We start from the raw sequence: 22896 nt of genomic DNA on the forward strand, positions 1-22896 counted from the left end.
ATTTATGTCAGTGAGGAATAAATTAATGCAGGGGGCGGGACTGCTCCTAGCACCACCAGAAGATTACACAATGATGTCACCATACAGTATACCTTTCCTGCAGTCTACAGAGAAGGGAAAAGCGCAGTATGCAAGCAGTATACATTTCTCTCTCCCATCTCTAATCTGCAAGAAATGAACAGCTTCACGTGAAATATCAATACTTCAGGATTAATATCTAGAATCGCCGTGACAAAGATTTCTGTATTTATTTTTAAAACAATTATTTTCTGGCTGGATAAATACTTTAAGGGCTGCTGGGTCAGTTCTTGAGCAAGATATGATGAACGTTGCTTCCCGACAATTATTACAGAGGTGTCGGCTCAGCCTAAAAGATAGCAGGCCGGTATGCGCGGGTAATGCAAGTTCCGACACCTGCAGCTGTCGAAATGCCCATACAGCACAACAAGGACAGAGCTGTACCTGGCTGTGGTGGCTACCGGCTCTGGACTGCGCTGGGGATCTCGCGTGAGTAGCGAGATCCCGTGCTACTCACGCGTGGGATCTCCCCGAGATCCCTTCCTGCTTCTCCTCAGTAGTGAGGCGAAGCAGGAAGTGTTATAGCTGCACTATGCATGCCGTTATAATGCATCTGTCCCAAATGGCGGTACTCAAATGATATATTACTCCCTCTCTCCTTTCTAAAATGATCCCAGTTATCGTGCATATCGCGCCCATAGTAATCAGGTTTAGCTGCGTAAAGGATTGGGCACCGGGGTAGTGAGCTGAAATGATACCATTCCCCACAGCAGAAACAGAACAGGTGTGGAAGGAGGTGGAAAGAATTGAATACTGCTTTATCCGTCTCCACTTTATCTCCTGTTAAGTACATTTGGGCCTCACTCTCTTGGCGCACACCAGGGATATCAACATGTGGCCCTCCAGCTGCTGTGGAACTACATATCCCAGCATTCCAATTGTAAAGCGCAACGGAACTTGCTGCGCTATATAAGAAACAGTTAATACAACAATACTAATAATAAATGGCCTGCACAAATTTTGGTATTAGGGCATGATAAACCTGTGGCAGGGCATGCTGGTATGTTCAGTCCCCCCCATGTTGAACACCCCCCAGAGTAGACATCATGGCTGATGCAGAGCAGTATGAAAGTCTGGAGAATGTATTTTGCGGCTCTCGATACGGGCGATGCAATGTCATACCTAACTCCAACGCACCACCCCTTGTGGCATAAGGGGCTGTAACGAGACACCTGAAGTTCAGAGGCGGTGTGCAGAGTTATACGTATGCCCAATTACGTAAGTATTCAGATGAATGCACCAGCCCTATGTGCACTGACAGTAATGAAGGCTATTAAACCAAGCACACAGACATGGGTGGTGCGGCTGTAGAGAAATACACTGCTCAAAAAAATAAAGGGAACACTAAAATAACACATCCTATATCTGAATGAATGAAATGTTCTTATGAAATACTTTGTTCTTTACATAGTTGAATGTGCTGACAACAAAATCACACAAAAATGATCAATGGAAATCAAATTTATTAACCCATGGAGGTCTGGATTTGGAGTCACCCTCAAAATTAAAGTGGAAAAACACACTACAGGCTGATCCAACTTTGATGTAATGTCCTTAAAACAAGTCAAAATGAGGCTCAGTAGTGTGTGTGGCCTCCACGTGCCTGAATGACCTCCCTACAATGCCTGGGCATGCTCCTGATGAGGTGGCGGATGGTCTCCTGAGGGATGTCCTCCCAGACCTGGACTAAAGCATCCGCCAACTCCTGGACAGTCTGTGGTGCAATGTAGCGTTGGTGGATGGAGCGAGACATGATGTCCCAGATGTGCCCAATTGGATTCAGGTCTGGGGAACGGGCGGGCCAGTCCATAGCATCAATGTCTTCGTCTTGTAGGTACTGCTGACACACTCCAGCCACATGAGGTCTAGCATTGTCTTGCATTAGGAGGAACCCAGGGCCAACCGCACAAGCATAGGGTCTCACATGGGGTCTGAGGATCTCATCTCGGTACCTAATGGCAGTCAGGCTACCTCTGGCGAGCACATGGAGGGCTGTGCGGCCCCGCAAAGAAATGCCACCCCACACCATTACTGACCCACTGCCAAACCGGTCAGGCTGGAGGATGTTGCAGGCAGCAGAACGTTCTCCTTGGCGTCTCCAGACTCTGTCACATGTGCTCAGTGAGAACCTGCTTTCATCTGTGAAGAGCACAGGGCGCCAGTGGCGAATTTGCCAATCTTGGTGTTCTCTGGCAAATGCCAAACGTCCTGCACGGTGTTGGGCTGTAAACACATCCCCCACCTGTGGACGTCGGGTCCTCATACCACCCTCATGGAGTCTGTTTCTGATCGTTTGAGTAGACACATGCGCATTTGTGGCTTGCTGGAGGTAATTTTGCAGGGCTCTGGCAGTGCTCCTCCTGTTCCTCCTTGCACAAAGGCGGAGGTAGCGGTCCTGCTGCTGGGTTTTTGCCCTCCTACGGCCTCCTCCACGTCTCCTGATGTACTGGCCTGCCTCCTGGTAGCGCCTCTATGCTCTGGACACTACGCTGACAGACACAGCAAACCTTCTTGCCACAGCTCGCATTGATGTGCCATCCTGGATGAGCTGCACTACCTGACCCACATGTGTGGGTTGTAGGGAGGTCATACAGGCACGTGGAGGCCACACACACTACTGAGCCTCATTTTGACTTGTTTTAAGGACATTACATCAAAGTTGGATCAGCATGTAGTGTGATTTTCCACTTTAATTTTGAGGGTGACTCCAAATCCAGACCTCCATGGGTTAATAAATTTGATAATTTTTGTGTGTTTTAGTTGTCAGCACATTCAACTATGTAAAGAACAAAGGCCCTCATTCCGAGTTGTTCGCTCGGTATTTTTCATCGCATCGCAGTGAGAATTCTCTTAGTGCGCATGCGTAATGTTCGCACTGCGCATGCGTCAAGTAACTTTACTAAGAAGAAAGTAATTTTACTCACGGCTTTTTCGTCGCTCCGGAGAACGCATTGTGATTGACAGGAAATGGGTGTTACTGGGCGGATGTACGGCGTTTTAGGGGCGTGTGGCAGGAAACGCTACCGTTTCCGGAAAAAACGCAGGCGTGTCTGGAGAAACGGTGGGAGTGCTTGGGCGAACGCTGGGTGTGTTTATGACGTCAGCCGGGACCGAAAAGCACTGAATTGATCGCACAGGCAGAGTAAGTCTGGAGTTACTCAGAAACTGCTAACTCGGTTTTGATCGCAATATTGCGAATACATCGGTCGCACATTTAAGATGTTTAGATTCACTCCCAGTAGGCGGCGGCTTAGCGTGTGTAACTCTGCTATAATCGCCTTGCGAGCGAACAACTCGGAATGAGGGCCAAAGTATTTAATAAGAATATTTCATTCATTCAGATCTAGGATGTGTTATTTTAGTGTTCCCTTTATTTTCTTGAGCAGTGTATATACATCCAAATCTCCATATTTGTTTACATGCACTTAACAAGGAAGCTATTATGTGTCTTTCATTCAACTCTGCATTGTCCCCAATTTGTTCCTGTGGGATGCGTTTAGCATCCTGGTGATCGGGATGCCAGCAGTCATGTGACCGACACAGAAAATCCTGATACCACTCGGGAGACCGGCGCCGGAACACCAAAAGACTGAAAGTAAGTATTGGGGTTCTAGTTAGGTCCTGGGGTGTGGGGGAGGGGTTAGGTTTAAGCACTAGGGGGGACGGGACAGGACTTCCCCCTCTGATAACGGGATCTTCATTGTCGGGATGCCGCTGTCGGTCATGTGATAGCCGGCATCCCAATCACCGGTATTTAATACTGAACCCGCTCCCGTAGTATTGGTAACAAGTCGGACATGCATTTAATGAGCAGATTGAGTGAATCCTATTGGTTGGGTGTTTGGGGTTTATAGTGCAGGTATGGCTGGAAACTGAACCTTGCAGGATACCACATTCAATAATCATCCGCCATCTAGAATTTCCATTCATATGAAACACTGCAATCGGTGACGTCTACAACAAAGCCATCAAATACAGAACTGTCCGGGAAACAGCCCCCTTTGTGCAGCCAATGTCCAAAGCAAAGCCTGCTCTTATATTTATTGGTTACCTTCTTTATCATTGTGCTCTCTGCAGAATCTAGTTTTGATTTTTTATTTTCTGGACCATCTTCAACCTCCCGACTGGCTTTAGTTACTTTTATCTTCTCCCTGAAACAATTTTTTTTTTATTAATAGGATTATACGATATAATATTTTGTCACAGGCATTCACAACCCCCCAAATCTTCCAAAATATGAAGTAGTGCTGACCATAACATACATTACTTTTGGAAACACCGCATGGGAAGAAAGAGCAGCTGCACCCAGATGTTGCTATAGACAGGGGCTAAAACCTGGCCACACGCGTTGCAATATCCTTCCCGGCATCCGGCAGTAGGACTGATATTGCATTCTCTCCAGCAGAAATAAGCAACCGTACTGTAGAATAATTAGAGGAAAGCCAGAAGGGTCGTCTGACAACTACCAGCCCCTGGTGATGGCAAACGTGATGCAGTCTTAACAGTAATAGAGTCACTCTGCTGTCAGGGGGAGGAGTAACAGGGCCAGATTGTGACTGGCCAATCAGATCTTGCAGAGTTACATAGGGCAATGATAACTAGTTACATCTGAAAGAAATAAAGGAAAACTACATTTGCTTTTGTCAACTGTATCCAGTCTTAAAAACAATAGATCAATAAGGAAATATACACGGTCTATGTGCCATCCACTTAATTCTAAGTTACAGCATGGAGAGCGTAGGGCTCCATTCCTACAGTATAGAAATGTAAACACGTTTCGCACAATGCTGTGCCAACACTCAGGATGGAATAAATTAACAAGAGCTTATTTGTATTGAAGGTGTCAGTAATCACAGCGGAAGGTGAAGTTACATAGGGCTGTATCACGGGACCAGACTGTGAACAGCTTATGTCAATAGTTACAACACATTTGGGTCTAAAGTTCCGGCTTACGGTCATTAGGCCGACCACTATTGGTCGACATGCATTAGGTCGACATGGAAAAAGATCAACATGAGTTTTTCACAATCCCCCCCCCATTTTTTTTTACTTTTTCATACTTTATGATCCACGTACACTACGATTGGGAATAGTAACCTGTGCCGAGCGCAGCCGTAGCAGAGTGAGGCCCCTTGCCCAAAGCATGGCAAGCTAACACTGCGCACTAATTGGGGTTCCCCATCGCTTTCCGAAGAAAACGACACCAAAAAAAGTAAAAACAAAACTCATGTCGACCTTTTTCCCATGTCGAACTAGTACATGTCAACCTAGTGACCATGTCGACCAATAGTGGTCAACCTAATAACTGTCGACCAAAGTCTTGTCGACCTAATGAACCATACCCGAAATTTCCTCATGTCTGACCTCCACACGGACACACATGCCATTCTGGGCCTAATTTACAATTAGTAGCACTTGGACATGCTGGGAAGGAGTTCCAATACTGGAGACTTGTACCACACAGTTACAGTGCAGATTCACTTTTTCTGCAAGATTACTCCCAACCCTAAACCTGCCTGCACAATTTCTATTCGCAAATGGCTTTGCCAAGGAGCAATACTGCACCTTCTAGCTGCATTTTCTCCTAAATGAGAAAAGGAGGCCTTCCATGTGCCTACTGCTAGTCAATATCCAATATGAGGCCCTGAGTATCAGGCGTCCAGTGGAAAAGCCCATGGTTTTACACCAGACTCAGAATACATTAATGCAGATAGTGTACTTCCATGACTGTGAAGCTTAGGGGCAGAGGTCACAAGGCTCCAAGTGATAATACTACACAGGTATAAGCTTGCTTGTCTTACTCGCAGCACCGAGATCTATTCCTACCATAATACTCGGATATGTGTGCCGTGAAACTCTGCTCTGTATTGGTTCTGCCCTTTAGTTTCAAATCTGATTAAAAGCAAGCGGTTTATCTGGACGGGATTTGCTGTACTGTGTTCTATTAAAAGGTACCCAAACATACAGTTCCTCACCAGCGCAAGCTACAGGCCAGCTCCCAGTGACACACTTAACATGATAAATAGAATGTAACAGTCCACACAATAATATAAAGGCCCATATAGACGGGAGAGATGTGTGCTGAGCGATGCAGGGGAGGACGGGGGGGGCGCTCATTTCACCCAGCGGGTGAAATGAGCGACGTGCTAGATTGGCCTGCATGCATGCCAATCTAGCAGCGGCGATAGCGATGTGCGGGGCCGCACATCGCGATCGCTGAGGGGGGTACACACGAGTGATCTGTGCTTAAAATCTAAGCAATCTAGTCAGATGGCTTAGATTTTAAGCATGGATCTCTCTGTGAGTACCCCCCTTTAGAAATGTCAAGGTTTTATTTTTTATTCTACAGTAGGATTTATACAATAGACTCTTATTTTTAGGTGCAATCAAATTTGAATGAAGCGATGAGCCCACAGCAAAGTCAGTTTAGTACTTTACCCAAACCCGTCCTTCCTAGGCTGGTGTCACATGGCCACGGGGTGCTACCGCTTTTCCAGCTAGCACACACACTGCTCTAATTGTTCCCAGGTTGACAAATTTAAGCCAAGGTGAATACGCCACCCCTTCCCGTTTAAGCTGTGGAGTCTCCGTATACATCACATGTAAGCACATATGACTAGGGAGGAGAGCTCTCCCTCCACGTTGACTTTGGCAATGACCGCCAAGGTTTTCTTGGCTATAAAAGCGATCTGTTGCACAGCCAACAATCCCATTCTCAGTGTTCTCCAGGTGTGTCACCTGCTGCTGCCTGCAGTATATAGTAATGCCGCTTTCATTCAGCTTCCAGGTTAATCCCTAATCCAAATCCTTAGGGCCCTCCTACATAGCCCATTTGTTTATGAGTCAGTAGGAGAAACTAAGAACATGCGTCTGGTACTGAAGAGAAGTCATCCAGATTCACCAAGGTATACTCAGAAACACCATTAGCAGCTATCCCTGTGTCTGCAGAGTAGCAGTAAATGGCTGTGTACAGCTGCACACTGCAAACCTTCACAACCCTACATCACTTATTTAAAGAAAACACACCCAGGAGCGCTGAAAGGGACCAGTATAAAGTACTTTATCTTCCCCTGAGGGCCCTGCAGTGGTAACTAGCTGAGAGAGGAAAGGGCAGAGCTGGACTGTTGGGAGTGGAGAGGGAGTACATGGACCAACAGCTCACGCTCCCTACACTGCACTTCCAGCATCTGCATTTGCAGAGCAGTCTGGATATGGGTCCATAAGAAGCAGTTGTATCTGGGCCAGGGAATCCTTTTAGATACAGCACCTTACTCATAAGTTTTAGAGCCTGCATGGAACTCTCTAATTATACTAGAACGCAAAGCGCTGCAGCATCTTCACTTACTCAACAAATTCATGCTCTCCCAGGTCAGCAAACATGGATCCGTGATAACCAAAAACATCGCCCATGAAGAACTTGATGTTGTGTTTGTGGCAGATTTGGTCCACTTTCACTAGCAGGTCCCGGGGACAGCAGGTTAGACATACCTGGGAAGGGAAAGAACACAGAATAAGTCATGCTTCGTATATACACTGTGCAGCTGTTTTAAGTAATAAGTAGTTTTTAACGGAAACACAGATTCTCCGACACGTATGGGTAAAACATGGATGTGTACACTAGAAGACTGCACTCCTGAAGTGGAAACCCGATGCAATCTCCCAATTCCAGTTAGTGGTCCAAACAACTTTCTGGTCTTCATGAGTTACATGACTGCACACAGCAGCAACACACGTGTGTTTCTGATGTGGTGCAGACTCATAAGAGAGCTTCTAAATCCAGCTGTTTCCAAAGCAGCACTGATGTGGGAATAAACACAGGAACCCAGACAGTACAGGAAGGTGCTAGAGGGAAAGTGAGTTTAGAATGTCATTTGTCAGTTAGATGAGCCACTGACAGTACAGGACGGCTCTCAAAACAGGTGTGGTTCATCAAATTGACAGTATCTAGGTCGACAATGTTTAGGTCGACCCCTATAGGTCGACAGTCACTAGGTCGACATGGATGGAAGGTCGACAGGGTTTCTAGGTCGACAGGTCTAAAGGTCGACATGAGGATTTTTAAAAAAAATGTTGGTGTCGTTTTCTTCGTAGAGTGACCGGGATCCCAAATTAGTGCACCGCGTCCCCTCGCATGGATCGCTTCGCTCGCCATGCTTCGGGCATGGTGCCTTCGCTCCGCTACCGCTTCGCTCGGCACAGATTACCGTTCCAATCGTAGTCCACGTGGATCGTTAAGTATGAAAAAATTCAAAAAATAAATAAATAAATAATGTGAAAGTCATGTCGACCTTTAGACCTGTCGACCTAGCACATGTCGACCTAGAAACCCTGTCGACCTTCCATCCATGTCGACCTAGTGACTGTCGACCTATAGTGGTCGACCTAGATACTGTCGATCTTCAGACCGGATCCCCTCAAAACATATGAGGAACGCATAGTTCTGATGGATACGGAGTCAAGACAAAGCACCCGCCTCCGAAACGCTCTTGCAAACTGAATGGACAAACTAATAAAATGTGTCCCAGGTGAGAAACTTATCCACTGAATCTAATGGCTAAAGCTTTCATGGTGATATGGGTAGCACAAATTTACCACTGTGTGCCCAGTAACAATTACCTTTTTGGAAGCCGCCAGATAGACCAGCTGCCATTTCCGGAAAATCCTTCTACCATACACTGCGTGGCCAGTCCAGGGCTACCAGGATGACTGGGACATCTTATATTTTTACTTTCGATAGTACTCTCGGGAGCATTGTCGCTGGAGGGGAGTAGGGAATGAGACCTAAGGCACCAACATGGCATCTACGAGAAACACCCTCAGATCCCCGTTTCTGACTCTTTTATACCTTGTGGTTAAACCCTGATGACAGAGGGAACTCTTAAAAATTTTAATTTTTGCCATTTTAGACATGAAAAGTCAACATTCCAACAGCTGAAAACTGTTTATCAGATGTTAACTGTTTATGCTCTGTAAAAGGTAATAGATTTGTAAGAATTCTTTGTACATACCGGTTAACTACACAGTGCAAGGCTCTGTGCAGACACAAGGGGGTTTATTTCCAAATCTTCTCATAGTGTTTATGCCCGATAACTGAAAGGGCAATGCTTTTATGGATAAGAAACGGCTAGTAATAGCTTTAACTATCAGACATAAATTATCATGCCTCTAATCTGCCACATTTGCAGCAGAGCTGGGAGTCGGAAATGGGTAGTCTCTCAGGATGACTGGAACAGGGCCCTTTTTTGCACCCGTGTATCCACCGCTTCCGTTGGCTTTCAGCAGATTCGATTATTTATTTTTGCACAGAGCTTACTTGACGCCAGTTAGATTGGTGAGGTTTTGGGGGGAGGGCTTCTGACGTCTGCCCTAAGTGTCAGTCAGCTTCAGGTACCTTTTGGCATTTACTATGGGAATGCCTGGTGGAACAATCCTTTCGGGTTCAGGTCCTTGGGGTGCTATTTGACACTGGTATTTCATCCTCCATTCTTACTCTGGGATTTTGTTGACTTGGGGTTCTAGGTGATGATGCTCTAGAGAACTACAGTTTACAGTATGCTTTAAATCTATGTACGCTGGCCAAGGTCTGCATAGCAAGACGCTGGATGGTCACTGCAGGCCCTGACTTTCAGGCATGGTTATCTCTAGGTAATATCACGGTGCAACATGAACAATATTTGTATATTGTTGTGTCAAAGTCGAAAAATATTGTAATGCATATGCTTTGTACTAACCCCATGCACATGTCCGCTGCTCGTGCACTCAGTCCGCCGTGCGTGCACATATCCGCAATTTGCGTAGGATCGCTCCGGCGATCCTACGCGTGATATGGGTATTTACGGCGGAGTTTGTGTGCGCGTAGAGGGTTATTAGAACATTACATATTTAACCCAAATAGTGTACATTTTAGATATAACTCCCTTGCACCACATCAGCGAGTATTAATAGTTTAAACAGTTCCAGGACTTAGGGATTCGCCTTTGCATGATAGGAAGGGTCAGATAAAGGCTGGAAGGTGATGTCTAGTATCCAGCTGTAGGGTATTTTGAGGGTAACATTCCGGTGTTGGTTAGAGAAAGATCGCATGTTCCAGCGTATAGTTATGTGCAAAAGTAGAATATAGATATTAACTGTATTTACTGTATATTATGTATGCGGCGGGAATCCAGAGGATACCACCCACAAGAGCAGTTGGGGAAAGACATCGCCCATCTATTCAAATCAACCTATGACCTCTTCTGTAATGAAAAGACACATCTCTGTGTCCAATGGACAATGAGATTACAGTGACCATTGTATTGTGTATGTAAGTTGTGTATAAAAAAACCGTTGTTGCCTGGCCGGTCAGAAGACTCTGAACGCTTTCTACCTGACAAGCGGAGGACCGGCCGGGTTGCGCTTGCGAACATTCTCACGTACGTACATTCTCTGTAGCCATTATTCTGTTTTAGATTTATCTTGTTAGCCTGTAGTGTATGATTTGTACTGTTTTACCTTTTGAAATAATCCACGGTAGCCTTAGAACCCTGTGGTTTCAACTACAAATCGGTGTTGTGTCTTCACTACGGGTACTTTATACCGTCAGCGCTACTTAAGGTTTAAGGTATAACATCGTTGCAGTACTTTGCTGCTAAGGGTTTAAAGTGTAATCAAATCATTACATTGTATCATTAACAAGGTTTAAAGGTTATCAATTGTGTGTGCGCTGTGTGTACTCTGTACACTCAGCGCGGCGTGTGTACGCCAAGTACGTACCACGTGCAGGACTCTGTACGCAAATAGCGTACAAAGTGCGTAGCACGTGTATTCAGTCTAGCGGCCATAGCGGCTCCACGGTAATAGTGTATCTAGAGGTATAGCTTTTCGGTCTAAGGTAATATCGTCATTATCAATTGGGAGCTCGTCCGGTTCTTCCTCATACCCGCAGCCTAGAAGGTTTTCGCAGACTTTATCTATCAGCAAAGGGCTGAAAGGTATACCCCGTAAACCTTCTCTTGGTTGGTGTATACACTAGTGCTGATTAGATAAGCGTCTGCCCTGCATGGTTTGAAGGGATGCTGGAGGGATCCGTAAGGTAAGAACGCAAAAGCTATTTTTAAAATCTGCAAATTTCTGTTTGGCGCCAAATGCGCACACAACACACACATACACCTGTATTTTGTACTTTGTATATCTGCTCGCATTATTGCCATAAGCATTGATTACTAGATTCATTTTTGACCTGTACTGAGAAAATTTGTTGCTATTTAGTTAAAATATAGAGTTAATAGTTAAGGAAGTAAGTGTAAGACGCACACGCAGCCTGGCCTAGTTGTAAAGGTTTATACAGTAGAAACTGTGTGTTGTGTTAAGTGAGCGATTATAGTTAAATATCGCTTACATTTCTAGAAGTGTGGAATTTGTAGTACTGTGGACATACGGCCTTTGGACACGTGTCTCGGACAAAATACGGGACTGCGTACGCAACGTAAAGGCATACACACGTGGCGTGTTCACGCAACGTGCGTAAAAGTACGCCCGCCAAGTACAAATCACACAATAGCATTGTTTTAGTTTAGGCGCGAGACTGTAGCCACGCGATAATAGCACAAATTGATCAGTTTCCAATATTTAGTTTAAAAACCTTTTTTACTGTATTACCTCTGGAACTAAGACTGTTTTATCTGAATGAAAGTTAATTTTCTGTACAGAAAAACCAAAGTGTATATGAGTGAACGAGCGTGAGTGTGCAAACAATAAAGGTTTTGTGGACCCAGGGAATTCGGGATCCCGTAGGAGACCACACCAGGTGAGTGGACACTTGGTGGCGTGAGAGTGGCTTGCTCACGTTAACATTGATTAAGGTACAAAAGGAGCAAAGTAGTAGATATCGCAGACCAAAGGTCAGCGAAGGTATAGAGTACCGCAGACCAAAGGTCAGCGAGGTTTTTGTTTAGAGAGCGCAGCCCAGGTGGTTGGCGTAGAACCCATATAGGCCCGTTCAGATACGCTCCGGCTGAGGTTTCGCAGCCTGAAAAACGATTCCATTGGTCGCACGGCGGATGAGTAACAGTTACCTATACGCTGTGCGATTGGACCGCGCGTTTGTGGGTGCAAAACTTAGCTCAACGTGATACCCTTTTACGACCTTTGCGTAAAATCGCGGGATCATAAGCGCTAGGTGTAGCACACGCAACGTGATTTGTGTAACAATTTTTTTGTTTTAAGGGAGTTTTCGCTGGTCACTCAGGAAATCTCCAAAGACCAATATTTACTGGGAAGGGTAAGTCACTCCCACACATTTCCAGTAAATAGAGGTTACACAGGGGCCCTAGGTTGGGTACGTACCGGCGCTGACGACAGTGTTTAGGTGTATTGGCCAACGTGGGCGTGAATGGGTGAGAGCACTCGTTGAACTTTCACCATTGCCTTATAATTGAGTATTTTGGTTTTTTGTAGGAATTAGCTGAGAAGGCAATACCTGCAAAAGATGGGGGCCAGTTGCTCAAGTAAGGGACGATCAACCAGGGTTCAGGTTGATATTCCGCGGCCCAAGGGGTCGGCGAGGTACATAATGTGTGAGAAACATGGATCACACGCAGAGGTTTTATGCAATGAATGGGAACGTATGACTGCGGAAGATAGGGAACCATTCCCTAAGGTAGGCTGTTTTAATCCAGAGGTGTTGCAGAATTTAAGGATTAGGATAGGTCTGTTAAAATCCCGAAAAGAAAGGATCAGACACTCAAACTGTTTACATTTATGGCAACGAGAGAGTGATATGCAAAGGGAACTAGCTCACGCAGCCGGTTCCAACCCTAGCAGGAAACTGATTGCAACTGCACCACCACCACCACCGTTTATTACAGGGGAGAAAGTGGCTACAGACAATGGCATACTAATATATGATAAGAGTGAACTTGATAAATGTATTAATGCTAACCCGTGCAAGTTGTATCCCATCTTAAACTTCCCTCAGGACTGCGATCAAGAAGATGAGCCCAGCACGATATCGGCACTCTCTCTAGCAGCCACCATACAAGACACAGAAGTGGGCACGGCCCAACCAGTAAGAACAGTAGCAAAGGCCCCTAGCGGAGGGACAGGTGAGGTCGTGTCCACAGGTAAGTACGGTACAGTACATTATGCAGAGACAATTGCACGTCACATTGTAGAAGCAACTCAGAATGATGTAATTGAACTAAATCCTGTCAGGGTGATCGCAGTCCCCAATGGGAAGACTGACGCTCAGGGAATCACTCCCGTCAGGAACATTGCTATGCATTGTCCTTGGTCCCGGACAGAATTGAGGACAATTATGTCTGAATTTCCCGATTCCAGAAAGGATCTAGCCGCATGTCAGAGGTTTATCAGAGAATTAGGTAACGCCACCGAACCCACAAACAAAGATTGGCGGACAGTGCTACGGGCATGTTTGCCCTCCAATATTGACCCTGTGAAATTCATTGCTGATTGTAAATAAGACGCAGAAGTACCTCTCACTGATGAATACACTCAGGAGAATGTACGACAGATCAATCTGCACTTAGGAGTATATTTCCCTACTGTTGTCAAGTGGAATAAAATCTTTTCCATAAGACAAAAAGAAGGTGAAGCTGCTTCTGAATATTTCCATCGAGCACTGCAGGAAATGGCTAGATACACTGGGGTCGAGGACATTAAGGAAAATGTACATCATAGAGAGGTAGCTGTGTCCATATTAATGGACGGCTTGAAAGAAACGTTGAGAACAAGGGTACAAACCACTCAACCTAACTGGAGAGGTATTTCGGTGGCTGCATTAAGAGAGTCCGCTATCGAGCACAATCGAATCATTATTAAGCACAGGGAGTCACAGGGGGATAAGCTGATGACCGTAAGTATCAAAGCCCTGACAACGAAGCCACATCAGCCAAAACCCCAGACCCCTGATGGTAAGTCGTATGTAGTAAAATGTTATAATTGCCAGAGGGAAGGACATTACGCACGGAACTGTAATTATAAAAGCACACATAGCGTATATCGACCCCCTAGACCAGAACATGACTCACAGCATAACACCCGTAATTGGGATCAGGGACCGCATAGGAGGAATTATGAGACACACGCAGGGGAAACAAGCAGGTACCCACCTAGGAGGGACTGGCAGACCTCTGGAAATTCTCAGCTACCCCCCTCGCATATTGTAGCTGCCAGCGCGCTGCGGGAGGGTCACAACATACAATAGGGGATAGGCCACACCTGTAGTTTGCAGCCAGTGAAGTTGATTGCTAGCCTTGGAAATGAACCCGAGGTTACAGTTGATGTAGCTGGTAGATCACTACCTTTCCTTGTAGATACAGGGGCGGCCAGGTCAGTGTTAAATTCAACGGTAGGTATGAAAACCACGGGTAAAACAATTTCAGCAATGGGGGTAACAGGAGTAGTGCAACACTACCCTTTAAGTAGACCAGCGCAGATTACGATAGGGCCTTTGCAGACCAAGCACTCCTTTTTGCTAGCTGCATCGGCTCCGACTAATCTACTTGGGAGAGATTTATTGTGCAAGATGAGGTGCGTCATGTATTGTACTCCTGAGGGTGTCTTCTTAGATATACCCGAGAATCACGTTCAGGAAGTGCAGGATATGTTAGACACCCCACAAAGGTTGATGTCACACTCTGCTGTTATAGACAGGTGTCCATCCAAGGTAGAGGAAATGATCTCCCAGATAACGGAATCCTTCTGGACCAAAGATGGACAAGACACTGGATTGATGGCAAATGTAGCTCCTGTAGTAGTGCAAGTAAAAGATGGTAGGATAGCTCCAAAAATCCCACAGTATCCTCTGAAGCCAGAGGTGGAATTAGGAGTATACCCAGTCATAGAGCGCTTGCTACAACAGCGCATCCTAGTTTGGACGTCCAGCACTGCCAATAGTCCCATCTTCCCTGTGAAAAAGAGTGGGGGGAGGGGTTACAGGCTAGTGCAGGATCTAAGGGGGATAAACAAGATAGTTGAGAGCCAATTCCCCGTAGTGCCAAATCCAGCTGTCATCCTCATGTAAATTCCCCCTACTGCAAAATTTTTCACGGTCATTGACCTCTGTTCTGCTTTCTTTTCGGTCCCTCTGCACCCTGACAGCCAATATTTGTTTGCATTTACATACAGGGGAGTACAGTACACCTGGACTCGCCAACCCCAAGGTTTCATTGACAGCCCAAGTATTTTCTCCCAGGCTTTGCATGACTGTTTACAATCCTTTCAACCTGAGAGCGGATCAGTATTAATACAGTATGTAGATGACTTACTGCTGTGTTCAGATTCACTTGAGTCATCCTTGAAAGACCCGAAACAGCTTCTGTTTCACCTTTCTAATACAGGACACAAGGTTTCAAAGGATAAGTTACAGTTGTGCCAGACCAAAGTAAAATATTTGGGACATTGCTTGACACAAGGACTGAGACATCTCACCGCTGATAGAATACAGGCGATTCGCGACATGACTCTGCCACAAACCCAGCAGCAGATCCGCACTTTCCTTGGAATGTGTGGGTACTGCCGAAACTGGATCCCAGGGTTCTCCATACTGGCTTTACCTTTGCAGGAAATGGTCTCCTCGAACAAACCAGATCGGATCTCTCACACAGATGAGTCCGAACTGGCATTTGAGAGACTTAAACAATGCCTGTCACAGGCACCTGCATTAGGCATGCCAGATTATGGGAAACCTTTTGAGTTGTACGGCACGGAAAGTGCTGGGTGTGCGGCAGGTGTCCTAACCCAGAGACATGGTGATGCCAGCAGGCCGGTAGCTTACTACAGTGCACAGCTGGACACCGTAGCACGGTCTCTACCCACATGCTTGCGAAGTGTTGCAGCGATAGCCTTGCTAGTGAGTAAAAGCGAAGATGTAGTGTTGGGACACAACCTGACCATCTATACACCTCATGCAGTATCAGCCTTACTGAACTCTGCCCAAACCAGACATGTCTCATCAGCACGGTTTACAAGGTGGGAATTAGCACTAATGGCCCCTGTAAACATCACCATAAAGAGATGCAGCGCACTAAATCCTGCAACTTATCTCCCAGGTGTGCCTGGACAGGCACAAAGGGTGGAGGATGAGAATGATGGTGAAGGAGGATTTAGTACAGACACTGACACACATGATTGTATGGAATATCTGAACCAAACTTTCACTGCAAGACCCGACATTAGTGACAACCCACTGGAAGGCGTAGATTTTACTTTTTACACTGACGGTAGTTGCCACAGACAGACGGACTCGGGAGACTTGTGTACTGGATACGCAGTCGTAGATGACAAAGGTATCATAGAAGCTGAACCCCTGGGCCCACCGCACTCGGCACAAGTTGCTGAGCTGGTCGCCCTAACCAGAGCGTGTGAATTGGCTAAGGGTAAGTCAGCCAATATATATACAGATTCTAGGTATGCCTTTGGAGTAGTGCATGATTTCGGGGCCCTATGGCGCCTTAGAAATTTCATGACGGCAGCTGGCACACCTGTAGCGCATGCATCCCATATAAAAAGGCTTCTAACAGCGATACAGGAACCTGACAGAGTGGCTGTTATCAAGTGCAAAGCCCACACTTACAGTCAATACCCAGTGTCACTTGGTAACAGCCGGGCAGACGAAGCTGCTAAATCAGCAGCCAGCACCCCCATACAGACAGATATCACACAACTGATGGTATTCAATACCGTCAACACACAAAAATTAAGTGAAATGCAAAATGTGTGTTCTCCACAGGAAAAGCCAGTCTGGAGGTCAAAAGGATATGGCCAGGAGTCCTCAGGACTCTGGACAGGGTAAGCCAGTAGCCCCCAGAGCATATCTTCCAAGCTTAGCTGAGGCAGCACACGGTCTGACTCATCTGGGCAAAGAAGGTATGTGTAAGCTGGTGAGAGCCTACTGGTATGCGCCAGGATTCTCTTCTCATGCGGGTAAGAGAGCAACAGACGGCCCTTTTCAGGTAATACAAATTGATTTCATACAGTTGCCACCCTGCAGAAATTTAAAATATGTGTTAGTTTGTATTGACGTGTTTTCAAATTGGGTAGAAGCGTTCCCCGCTGCCACAAATACTGCTACGTTCACTGCAAAGAAAATTGTGCAGGAATTTGTGTGCAGATATGGTATCCCTAGGATAATTGAAAGCGATAGGGGTACCCATTTTACAGGTGAAGTCTTTCAGGTTATGTGCAAACTAATGGGAATTAATAGTAAGCTGCATATTCCGTACCGCCCACAGGCGAGTGCGAAAGTGGAAAGAGTAAACAGCACTATTAAGAACAAGCTGAGCAAAGTGATGGCTGAAACTGGATTGTTATGGCCAGAAGCTTTGCCACTTGTATTGTACAGCATCAGAACCACTCCCAGGTCCCCCCTTAACCTATCACCCTTTGAGATTCTTTTTGGTCGACAACCCCACGTAATGATTGACCCCCAGGATGATTTGAAATGCAATAATGAGGTGACTGTAAAATATATGGTTAAGATGAGCCAGCAGTTGAGGAATCAAAACCGAAATCTAAAATTGGTGATTCCTGACCTACCAAACAGTAATTGTCATGACATTGAACCTGGGGATTATGTAATGATTCGAAATTTTCTACGCTCAGGTTGCCTCATTAACAGGTGGGAAGGACCGTACCAAGTCTTACTAACCAGCACGACAGCATTAAAGGTTGCCGAGAGAGAGACTTGGGTCCACTCGTCCCACTGTAAGGTCGCTGACCCAGAGAGAGCCCGTGACAAAGAGCAGAGTGTAGAGGAAATCGTATCACTGGAGTGCCTGTTCCGGGAAGGTTGAGAGGCAGGACTGTTGTCACGGCACCTGAGCACAGCGAACTACAAGACCAGAGGCGGTTGTCGCACCAAATTTTTTTTTCCTTTTTATTATTTTCTCCATCTCCCATTACCCTCCTTTCCCCCCCTTCCTTGCTCCTTTTTCTCTCCCCTTAACAAGATGGACTTACCCCAAGAGACTGCATTCCGAGTTTTCCTGTTGACCCTGTTGTTGACCAGAGCAGTCTGTTTCAGTGAGAGTACCAGAGAGGTCGAGAAAGGATCTGGAATGGGTTCTGATGGCAAGGACGAAGTTGTAGAATTCCAAGAGCAACACATCCACCGAGCAAAGGCGAGTATCAGAAAACGATCTGGTAGTCAAGAAACTAGGAGGCACTGTGAAGGGTTATTGGCTGAGGAAAATTGTATTTGTAGAAACTGTGAAAACATAGTTGAGGACGGGTGCATCCAGAGATGTCAGTCCAGCCTTAATATCAACGTGGACCGTCATCCATTGAGTGATTATCACTCATTAGTGGGTAAGGTTTTAAACCAAACAGAATGTTGGGTGTGCTCACAAGTACCTCAAGGTCAGAGCAAGTCAGGACTAGTACCGTATCCTTTAACAATAGATGAGGTACTTGAATTACAGGGTGGGAGACCGGTGGACAAGAAATTTAATATTTCTAGGCCCCCTAGTTTGAAGCTCCACCAATATCACGTGGATAGATCCTTAGTATGTTTCAACATTTCCAATTCCCGAAAGCCGGGAAATTGGGAAGTGACATGGAATAACCAAACCATGGCATTTTCACACAGAGCCGACAGAATGCCCGTAGACTCAGAACTTATACGCCAAATAGCAGACGGTGGAAGGTATTTTCGGTATAGGTATACTCTAGGAAGTAGGACCATGCGGGTTGGAGAAGTATCACCAGGGTACTGTGCGCATATCATACAGCCTGATACGTGTACTGAACAGATGAGAGAGTTAGGGATAGGATTTTTCACTTGGAAGGTTTGCAATATGGTAATGTCATATTCTGTCCCATATGTTCTCCCCGATGATGCATATTTCATATGCGGGAGGAAGGCGTATAAGTGGCTTGCCCCAAACTCAGAGGGATTGTGTTACATTGGAAGAGTGTTGCCAGAAGTTATGACCATAACCCATAATAAGATGAAAGACGTTCACCGCAATGCTCAAGCTCCTTACACTCACACTCACTATGAACACATCGTTAAGAGACGCCTTATAGATAGGACAGAGCACGCAGCCTCCGATTTGATCCACAAATCCACCGGGATTCAATTCCTTCTCGCGTTAGACATCACCCGTACCGCCAGAGGAATTATAAATTATAGGTATATCCACGCGCTAGCGAATCTAATAGATAATATCACCGAGATGTATGATGACACCTTCAGGTATACAGGGAGGGAGTTGCAAGCTTACAAAACGGAACTGATCCAGCACAGGATGGTTCTAAATTATATCACAGCGGTGACAGGCGGGTACTGTGTCACCTTGGCAACTCAGTATGGTGTGAAGTGCTGCACGTACATCACAAACAACACTGATGACCCAACAGAGGTCATAGATCAAAAGATGGACGATATCTTGCAATTGAAGTGGGAGTTCCGAAGGAGACACAACCTTACCCTTACTGCTGTGAGTAATGAACTGACCGGCTGGGTCTCATGGTTGAACCCACGCAATTGGTTCTCAGGTTTAGGAGAATGGGCTTAAAGTGTTATCGTGAGTGTAGGAAAGTTTCTCCTTTGTATCCTGGGAGTTGTCATAATGATTGGTTTGATATTTAGATGTGTTCGAATTTTAACGCAGCGCAAGTGCGGTACCAAAGTGATGAGTTTGAGGAGTGGGGGCACTGGTACAGCAACTGATTTCATTTATGACCCATCAATAGAGACAATGTTGTGATAAGACGTGATTCCACGGTCCGTTTCTTTCACCCGTTTCTCCTTTGTTTTCCCTCAGCAAAAAAACACCCATCCGGAGAAGACTTCAATCAACACCCAAGAATGATTACGAAAATGTTATGTGAATGTATTGTACATATGTGTCTTATCTTCATCTCTACAACCTTCAGGTAGTGACACACATAGTCGACAAGTGATACCCACATATTAGCATTCACATGTGTTCCCCCCTCCATGTATCATCAACTATAAAAAGAGCTCGGTAGTGTTTGTTGGCCCACTTACAGACCCTTAATACGGGATGAGAAGGATTTAATGTATACTTCGCAATACCTCGAAGCTTATCTAGAACATATACGGCACAATGATACATGCCCCTCAGACATGGATTTCATACATACATGCTTTTACTATCCCACTAGGTCACACATTTCCCGTCTACACCTCTCCTCCTACCATCCAATTATTTTATGGATAATGTATTGTATATTTTTATCCAACCATCTGTAGATATTGTATTGTATATTTTTCTGTTTAATGTTTAGATAGTGGCAGTTATTGATGACTGCCAAAGGGTGGACTGTCAAAGTCGAAAAATATTGTAATGCATATGCTTTGCACTAACCCCATGCACATGCCCGCTGCTCGTGCACTCAGTCCGCCGTGCGTGCACATATCCGCAATTGGCGTAGGATCGCTCCGGCGATCCTACGCGTGATATGGGTATTTACGGCGGAGTTTGTGTGCGCGTAGAGTGTTATTAGAACATTACATATTTAACCCAAATAGTGTACATTTTAGATATAACTCCCTTGCACCACATCAGCGAGTATTAATAGTTTAAACAGTTCCAGGACTAAGGGATTCGCCTTTGCATGATAGGAAGGGTCAGATAAAGGCTGGAAGGTGATGTCTAATATCCAGCTGTAGGGTATTTTGAGGGTAACATTCCGGTGTTGGTTAGAGAAAGATCGCATGTTCCAGCGTATAGTTATGTGCAAAAGTAGAATATAGATATTAACTGTATTTACTGTATATTATGTATGCGGCGGGAATCCAGAGGATACCACCCACAAGAGCAGTTGGGGAAAGACATCGCCCATCTATTCAAATCAACCTATGACCTCTTCTGTAATGAAAAGACACATCTCTGTGTCCAATGGACAATGAGATTACAGTGACCATTGTATTGTGTATGTAAGTTGTGTATAAAAAGCCCATTGTTGCCTGGCCGGTCAGAAGACTCTGAACGCTTTCTATCTGACTAGCGGAGGACCGGCCGGGTTGCGCTTGCGAACATTCTCACGTATGTACATTCTCTGTAGCCATTATTCTGTTTAGATTTATCTTGTTAGCCTGTAGTGTATGATTTGCACTGTTTTACCTTTTGGAATAATCCACGGTGGCCTTAGAACCCTGTGGTTTCAACTACAAATCGGTGTTGTGTCTTCACTTTCCTGCAAGGGTTTTAAAGTGTATTTATCTGTATAAGGTGTTTAAGTATTGATAAGGTGTACGCACTACGGGAACTTTATACCGTCAGCGCTACTTAAGGTTTAAGGTATAACATCGTTGCAGTACTTTGCTGCTAAGGGTTTAAAGTGTAATCAAATCATTACATTGTATCATTAACAAGGTTTAAAGGTTATCAATTGTGTGTGCGTGCGCTGTGTGTACTCTGTACACTCAGCGCGGCGTGTGTACGCCAAGTACGTACCACGTGCAGGACTCTGTACGCAAATAGCGTACAAAGTGCGTAGCACGTGTATTCAGTCTAGCGGCCATAGCGGCTCCACGGTAATAGTGTATCTAGAGGTATAGCTTTTCGGTCTAAGGTAATATCGTCATTATCAGTTCATAGAGCAGAATCTAAATATGATAAGATCTGGTCCAGATGGCTCTCCTCAAAATTGCCCCCCCCCCCCCCCCCCCCTTCCCATATTATATGACATCTATTCTGAGCTGTACCTATTTTATTCCTGACCCCCTACAGCCATACTGCAGAATATTTGACTCACTTCAAGGATGCCTATTTCTGCAGTTACTCTGTTTCCTCTCCACCATTTGACTGTTCTATTCATTTGTCGCTTTGAGGTGTGTGTCTTTACACTATATTTTCTTTTATTTTTTTGCTGCGACTTGTACAATATACAGTATGAATATGTCTTATCTCTGGATATTGTTTTCCATAATGTGATACGACTTGTATGTCACCGTTTCTGAGCGGCTGTATAGTCTGTTTACTAATCTATTTTTTTATTATTGTTCTTCATTATTTATTTTTTGTATTGTGTGTTATTTGACCGACTCCCTCGGCACAAATTCAAAACTGAGGATGATTAGGGATAGAGGTGGAGGAGCCTGTTTCACTTCTTAGATTATTGAAAGTGCCAGCTCCCTGCAAGCCACTATCATCACCCCACAGTCTGCAAGTTGTGCCAGTGTCCCCTAGTGGCTGACAGAAAAATAATAAAAAGTATTCAATTTAAAAAAAATAAATAAATTCTAATATATATATATATATATATATATATATATATATATATATATATATATATATATATATAATCAACTGCACCGCAATGCTTTGTACATAAAACCCACGTTCCCTAAACTAAGATCACGGCTATTGCATGCAACGCTCTCCTGGGCGCTTTTATACACAATCAGGTTGCCAGAATACCAGAATAAAGATAGAATCTTCTTATTATACCAGGCAAAGGAGAGAAAAACAATCTCCCCCAATGCAGCTTCCTGTTACTCTCAATTTCCTCCTAGACACAAAACACTGGCACTGAGCAGAAGGGAACTCATTATCAAGGCAGGCGCCCCTGTCAGCACTCCAACAGCACGGACGCGGGAAGCCGGGCTTCCTCTTATGGTAAATGGTCAATGTGCAGCCACTATTGTTTTCACTTGCCAGTCCTGTACATGTGTTTATTATTTCCCTGCTTGTTCACATCTGCATTGCATGGAGTCTCTTATAACAGAACCTGACATCCGAATACTTCAGTAAGTCCAGGGGAACAGCAGCACCCGCCATGTATATGAAACAGAGACCACACACCTGACATGCCGTTTGTGATGCCTACAGCACTCTCTGCACACTT

The 22896-nt window shown here is 45.2% G+C and overlaps 1 protein-coding gene across 2 annotated transcripts in view; it reads right to left on the reverse strand.

Annotated features, from left to right (window-relative positions):
• SAE1 (SUMO1 activating enzyme subunit 1) overlaps positions 1-22896 on the reverse strand; it is a 108117-nt gene that overhangs the window by 53317 nt on the left and 31904 nt on the right. For both annotated transcript variants that reach the window (XM_063937643.1, XM_063937642.1), the window contains exons 4-5: positions 7424-7566; positions 4130-4229 (exon numbers count right to left, since the gene is read on the reverse strand). In XM_063937643.1, coding sequence (XP_063793713.1) covers positions 4130-4229; positions 7424-7566 — 243 coding nt within the window. The remainder of the gene's footprint in view (positions 1-4129; positions 4230-7423; positions 7567-22896) is intronic.

The sequence above is a fragment of the Pseudophryne corroboree genome, chromosome 8 (genome assembly GCF_028390025.1).
Source record: "Pseudophryne corroboree isolate aPseCor3 chromosome 8, aPseCor3.hap2, whole genome shotgun sequence".
NCBI lineage: Eukaryota > Metazoa > Chordata > Amphibia > Anura > Myobatrachidae > Pseudophryne > Pseudophryne corroboree.